The following is a 7,637-nucleotide window of genomic DNA, read 5'->3' on the forward strand; positions in this document are numbered from 1 at the left end:
TATACTTCAAAATACAAAATCCTTTTTCTACTTCAAACTACAAAATCTCTTAAGAGGTCAGGCTGAGATCATTGAGATGGCAGGTAATGAATCTGATTGATTGAATGTGTTTTGGTGTTATTTCAGGGATCTTGTAGCAGAGGAGGACAATCTGGAAGTTGTTCTTACTAAAGCATTCCTTGAGCTGGACAAAGCCTTGGCAAGACACCTCCACTTCTTCCCTCATGGTAGGTTCCATCTGTGATGTTACACGTCAGGGAATGTAGATAGACTGTCTCTGTACTGACAATGTATATAGACTCTTTCTGTACTGACAATGTAGATAGACTCTCTCTGTACTGACAATGTACGTAGACCGCACTGAGTTTTTGTTTTTATGTTAAACTTCACCCAGTTTTGAAGCTAAAGTCTTTAGATTAGCTTGTGCTGAAATATTAATGAATAGCCTAACTTATCAATGTGACTGCTCTGCCAAGAGCTATGATGACTTAACCGATCCTAAATGGAGCTAACGTGAATTTTCAGTGACTGCCTCCAGTGCTGTGAAAGCTAAACATTAATACCCAGGGTCACCTTTCTCAGACTGCAAAGCACAGGTTAGGACATGCTTGTGGCAGACAAGCATTCTAAACAAACAACTCCACTGGATGCCCTGCAGATAAGAATCAGGGTTGTCCTCTTGTAGTGCATGCACCCTTCCAAGATACTGGATCAAGTTTACCTTCAGTTCCTTTGGCAGCCATTTTCTTTTGTAAAGGTCGCCTGGAGACCCAGATGTTAGCAGTCATAGAATATCAACCGTTTTCTCTGAGAAAGGCCTAGTTTAACCGCCAAGATGGTGACAGTCAATCAGTTTAGCTTGAATGTGTGGCCAAAATGTCAGCCACAGACGGCGTGAAATGTCCCAATATGCCCTGTGTGTGTGTGTGCATGTTATTTACGACAGCAGCGGAGCCAGCTAAGAGCTGGAGGCACCAGGCACCTTTATGGAAGGAGAAGGGGGGCTAGATAATGGAGAGTCCAGCGGGTCCTATCCTGGACTACTGGAAGGTTCCTCATCTTTCTCTCTCCTCTCTCCTTTTCTATTTCTCTCACACAAGTTGATTTGAACAGCTGTATAAGGATCATTGTTAAATCAGAAACTGTAGGCTGTTACCATGCAAATGGTTGCTAAGGACACCCAAGAGGGAACAAAACACAAATCACCATGTGTACAAAACATGACACATAGAAACTTAGTTGTGAAATTTGAAGTGTTATACACTTAATTATTGAGAGGCATTAGCCTAGAGCTCTCACCTATATATTTGATCACCATGGTGATAGTCCTGATAAGTGCTATCTGATTCTAAAGGATGCATGTCTGTCACTGCTGCTTTCTCTATTCTGCCATGGGCCAGTACACTGTATATAGTACTGTATATTAAGTCACTCATTGTAACTTGACATTTTTGTATGACACCACTGGTCAGAGATCCAAAGTTCCACTGACTGTATTGTAGTTGCTCTCATTCTGTTTCTGTAACCCTAAAACAGTCTGACATGCATGTCTGTCTGACTCTCTCTGTCTCTCTTCAGCCATTCTTTTTGTTTAGACTAGTAACCTCCCCCTCCATTCTGTTCTCATGTTGTGGAGTATGACTCGTGAGTGTGTGTCACGTGCCACCTATGCTGTGAATGTGTGAGAATACATTTTGAGCATGTATCTGAATAATTCATTGTGTGTTTTGAGAAACAAGTTTACCATAATATGATGATTGTCAGCTCTGTGTGTTGCTTGTTAGCTGTGTGTGTCTGGCCTTACAGTTGTGTGTGTGTGTGGTCTTCAGATGTGTTTTCCCCCCTGACGTGTTTCCCTCTACTTCCTGGTGTAGTGGTGAGCGCTGGCTCCACGGCCACGGTGGCCCTGCTGAGGGACGGTATAGAGCTGGTGGTGGGCAGCGTGGGGGACAGCCGCGCCATGCTCTGCCGCAAGGCCAAGGCCCTCAAACTCACCTCGGACCACACCCCCGAGAGGAAGGACGAGAAGGAGAGGTACGGCAGATATCCAGGCTCGAGAAAGACTTGATCTGATATTCATTTGTTGGTAGCTGTAAGGTTGGGAGTCGCAGGAGGCATGCTTTATCCATCACATCGGACACTAATAGAAATGTGCTAAGTACTATGGATTAAGATCTTACTACAAGTTTGAACAATTCTACGTAAGTCATTTAAGGGCCCTCTACCGTGCTTTAAAACCACCTGTCTGTCTGTCTCTACCTCCAGGATAAAGAAGAGCGGTGGCTGGGTGACCTGGAACAGTCTTGGGCAGCCCCACGTCAACGGCAGGTTAGCCATGACACGCGCCATCGGGGACTTTGACCTCAAGAGCACCGGGGTGATCGCTGAGCCAGAGACCAAGAGAATATCAGTGAGTGTCTGCTGTCACCACCTCAGAGAAATGATCTACTGTGCAGTATCAGAGTGTATACATCTCAAATTACACTTTATTCCCTATGAAGTGCACTACTTTTGACCTGGACCTAGAGCTGGGAAGAAAAACTGACAATTATCGACACCGACCATTTCTGGAGGACATGTTACTGATATTGATAACAACGATAAGTAGCAGTTACTAGAGGAATATGACGTTTGAAATAAAATAACTCTGCTAATATGGGCTATTGCTAACGGGACAGTGATGGCCAGAACATTGAAAGTAGTAGTAGTAGTTTTAAGGGTAATGTAAAAAAGTAACTGGTGCACATTGTTAAACTTATCATTCAATTTATTGTTGTCGTGATAATTTAGTACATTTCTCATCATATGGATTTTTGTCCATATCGCCCAGCTCTACCAGAACCTAATATAGTGCATTCATTTTGACCAGATCCACACAGGGCTGGACAAAAGTAGTCCACTGGATGGGGAATAGGTTGGAATTAGCCCTTGTCTGTCACTCAGTTTGGGTCATTTTGTACCTCGAGGTGTTTGGGTCATCTTGGGCCCCGACGTGTTTGGGTCATCTTGGCAGGGTTTATCACGTCTTTAGCCTGCGGGTGCGCAGAACAATGACAGATTAAGCTCCGACGGGCAAATGTGTTTCCTCTATCACTGGAGCCTGTCTGGCTTAATCTCTGGCTTGTGTCATGGTCTGTCTGTAGACATCTGACAATAAGGTATTAACATAATTTATTTTCTAGCTGCATCACGTCCACGACTCGTTCCTGGCGCTGACCACAGACGGCATCAACTTCATCATGAACAGCCAGGAGATCTGTGATGTCATCAACCAGTGCCACGACCCCAAAGAGGCCGCCCAGAGGATCTCAGAGCAGGTAGGGTGGTCACTTTGAGCCACCACAGCCCCTAAGGCAGCTTTTCCCAAACTCAGTCCTCCGGACCCCAAGGGGTGCACGTTTTGTATTTTGCCCACAGCTGATTGAAATGATCAAAGCTTGATGATTAGTTGGTTATTTGATTCAGCTGTGTAGTGCTAGGGCAACAACCAAAACGTGCACCCCTTGGGGTCCCAAGGACTGAGTTTAGGAAACACTGACTTAGGGTGTAGGGTTAACATCTTTCCCAAAGAGCAGCAGAGATTTTTGAAATTGTTGAAGCAGAGATATGTAATGTAAGTCTAGCAAATTAATGAGTTCAAAGGAACTCCATGGTACTGTATAATAATCTCAATGGATTGTCAAATAAATATGTCTCCTGGCTATTTAAAGAAACAGTTAAACATTGAGACAAATGTTCATTATTAGTGGCGGTGTCTCCTCTCCCAGGCGCTTCAGTACGGCTCAGAGGACAACAGCACCATTATCGTGGTTCCCTTCGGAGCCTGGGGGAAACAGAAGAACTCAGAGACCAGCTACTCCTTCAGCCGCAGCTTCGTGTCCAGCGGCCGCTGGGCCTGAACAGGTGGACCCGGGTAGTCATTAGTACCAAGTTACCCCTAGACACTAATCTAGTGTCAGTTTATGTTTCCCACCCCTAATGGTGAAGGTTAGGGCTTGGGGAGCGTAATCTGATCTGAGCTCTGTAGTTATGGATAACTTTGATCGAAGCAGACTTGAAGGGGAATGGGGAGGGAGATTCCTGTGGACCTTATCGATGTGCAATAGTCTCCACACAGGGCGGGCCTGTTCAAGACATGCAGGGGAAAAGCACAGCTAACCAAGAACCAATGCCTTAGGAACAATGACATGCCATTTTACTGATAATAATCCCGTAGTTTTGAGCCTGTTCTACAGAAAGGCTGTTGACTCATTATGTGCACTTAACAAGGAACACGTCCTTTTCACTTCCTCCAAAATCGCAGCCTATTCCCTATATAGTGCACTACTTTTGACCGCCGAACATAGTGCACTACATAGGGAATTAGGTGCCATTTTGGACGCAAACAAGGTTGCAGTAGAAAGCCATCGACTTGGTGGAGCTTGAAGCCTAAGAACTTACCTTATTCTTCATTGTGTGTAAGTAATTTGCATTGTGCCAAGTAAGGCAAACCAGACGTTAATTAGCTTTGTCTATGAAAACTTGGGGGAAAGTGCTTCTTACTTGCATGTCATGGAGAATGTTTTTGGTAGGAAGTTATTCTGAAAAATCAACAACGCACTTTTTTATTTCCAGATGATGTTGAACTAATTTGTTTCAATGCGTCTCATTCATTCGCTGTACTTGTTAGTGGATATCACTGTGCTGTGGTGCTTCTTTGTTTTGTTCTGAACAACAGTTTTAGTCTGTCGTCTCTTCGAGTGAAGCACTTGTCAGTATTGAGTTCAGGACAAACTTCTCAGAATGGGGATTTTGGGTACAGTAAGGCGCTGCTTATAGTACATGGTTATCATTGACCAATATGTACAAATTCATATCCGTCTAATAGGAAAATGCTCACACACACTGCAGTCAAGACGTGTTAAAAGGACCACTATTTGAATCTCTGCGTTTCTATAATTTCAGCATGGTAGAAGGAAAAGCTGTGTGTAGATACTGTAATACACAGAGAAAGAGAGCTAGTCAAATGATGGCAAAAGCCCAAAGTCTTGTAATAGATGGGCACATGCAGTATGGAATGGAATGTGTTAGTTCTCCCTGTTCTACAATCATATTGGGCCCTCGGGAGCCACAGAATGCATTGATGCCCCAGTTGCACAAGCCTTAAAGATGCAGTCCTAGATCTTAAGCACTTAGAAATTCGTAACATATTGTACGATGACATTGTACACAATTGTGCACAATCTTCAGTGACCCGTTTTGGCTCGTGATCACTTCTTTCAAAACTACTGGGTTATATTATGCAAAGTCTTTGGAGCATCACTGAGGTAGCGCTATATATTGAGCTGTGGTCTAATGGTACTTAGTAGTTTAGTGTAAACACAGTTCACGGTCGTTTGGCTCGAAAACGACTTCAACCCATAGCATTCCAAAATATTATCTTTATTGACAACAAACCAGTTTTTATTGACAACAAACAGGTCGAACAACTTAATGTGGGAGAGCCTTTGTTTATTTTGGTGATAGGGACTTGGAACAACAGAAGAAAGTGTAAAATGGTGTATATCTGATAACCATACTGGCATTTAAAATGTTCTCAACTTGGGTACAGAAGTAATATGTATTTTGTGAGTTTGTACATAGTTATATTTATGTATATGTTTTGATTGCAGGAAAACCGTCAGTGTACTATTTTTAAGTGTTACAGTTCAAATATATTACATTTTTTAGAAAGAAAAATCTAAAATTGCTCACTTACTATTTTATAGTTTGTCCCTTGTCCTCTAGTTGTTGAAATGAAGTGGCTAAAATATCACTTGTATTGCACTTGTAATCAAATCTGCTTTTTCATAGGGAACCTTTTATATGCAACAATGAACAAAGGAGACAGCTAACCAACAAATATGTGAAATGTGAATGTCTGTTTTAAAATGCCGTCAGTGACTCAAATGCAAGAAGTTGTAAAATAACTTGATCTAAAATTAGAGCACAAACAGTGATCGAAGTTAACCACAACTTGACTGTAATTCGCATGGATATCTCACTTATGGTGCTTCCAGGTTGTTTTAAATAATGTAACGCTGCGTTGATGTGCATTAAAGCCACAGTTGTATTTTTTGCTGTCTATCCAAGTCAGGAATACTTATGTACATGTAACTGCTATACTGTTAAATATTACCGTGAATGTGAGTATCTACAATCCATGAATGTATCTATCCACCATTTTAGGTATTCCTTGTACACTGTTTGTTTGTCCGTTCTCTCACGATGTGAACATCTATTTATTCTCCATTTGTAATGAGTATTAGTTTCCTCTGAGTTCTCATAATTAAAATCTTCCATACTAAGTTTCTCACCAGCCTTCCTACATGTTTGTTGGTTTTATTATGTCTGTATTTTACTTCAGATTGTTCATGTTGTATACTGTAGTGCAGGGATCATCAACTAGATTCAGCTGGGGGCTGATTGTTATCGTGAGCGTATGGTCGGTGGGGGGGGCGGAACATAATTACAAATTTGTAGTCTGCAAATTGACCGCAAGAATATGTTTGACTAAAACAAACATAATTTCAAACCTTTCTTAAATTAAAATCACTTGGAGCTGTTTTTATTGTGTTTGTACAGTCTATGTTCAACAATGAAAAAAAAATAATGTATATATTTGTTTTTTTTGCTCAGAGCTTGGGGGGGGGGGGGGGGGGCAAATAAAACTACCGCCAGTTGGGGAACCCTGCTGTAGTGTATGAAACCATATTCAGCTGAACTTCTGTGTGCCTATTCCTTTAAACTCTTCTGACTGTTTCTACTAGATGTGTCTAGCTCTAGTACATGTTGTACTGTCAATACTGACTTAATGGACTGTCACTCCTATTCTCGCATGCCGTTGATGTCCATGTGGTCGAGAGTTGAATATTTATCCAAATAAATAATGAAATATGAAATTTTTCTTCATTTGTGTACATTTTCCAACGTTATTGTCCAGTAGATGTCACTATTGTAGCTAGTGACATGAGTGTCGATTGGAACCATTGGAGGTAGGAATCTCTTGACAAGAAACTATGGGCGGTAGGAGAAACTAGCAGGTTGAAGTCAATAGTCAAGAGCAGCTGGTGTACCTGGAAAAAGGAATCGGACAACCTCAACCATCAGTTTCTCAGTAGGAGTTGTCTGAAATGTTATTAAGTAATCTCATCCTACAAGTGTATCTTAATTTGATCACTTTTGTTGCTGAGAATTTTCCTGCACCATAGGAAATGCAGATGAACTTTGTGATTTACATAATTTCACTGACAATACACTAACACACTGTTAAATTAACAGTATCGCACTTTTCATGTAACCTACTTTTGGCCAGCTAATAACTACAGATGATTTTTGCCGTGACCAATATAGTTCACATCAAGATTCTACATCTGGAGGTTATGGAAGTTCACATTCACCTGTGCCCTTATGCAGTCTTCAGATAGGTATCAGAGTTGATGTGGGTGGGAACGCTTCTAGCTATGGTGTACATTGGCGTGCGGGCTCGCCTCATGTATGCACGCATGCATCAGTCAGTCTCACGAATGCTCATGAAAATTCTGGTTTGTTTTGTCAAGGAGTGTCTCTTGCATATCCCTTGCACTTTGGACCAAATATAGAATATCTCCACCAAACAA

General features: G+C 41.8%; 1 protein-coding gene across 1 annotated transcript; it reads left to right on the plus strand.

Moving 5' to 3' along the window:
- Positions 1-126: 126 nt before the first annotated feature.
- On the plus strand, positions 127-6,920 carry ppm1kb (protein phosphatase, Mg2+/Mn2+ dependent 1Kb; the record flags this gene model as incomplete). Its single annotated transcript, XM_055923436.1, is given in 5 exon segments — positions 127-227; positions 1,875-2,034; positions 2,266-2,410; positions 3,183-3,317; positions 3,768-6,920. Coding segments are annotated over 5 exon segments (673 nt in total), but the record flags the coding sequence as incomplete, so codon positions are not given.
- Between the last annotated feature and the right edge of the window lie 717 nt (positions 6,921-7,637).

This window comes from Salvelinus fontinalis, chromosome 5 (genome assembly GCF_029448725.1).
Source record: "Salvelinus fontinalis isolate EN_2023a chromosome 5, ASM2944872v1, whole genome shotgun sequence".
NCBI classification, from domain to species: Eukaryota; Metazoa; Chordata; class Actinopteri; order Salmoniformes; family Salmonidae; genus Salvelinus; species Salvelinus fontinalis.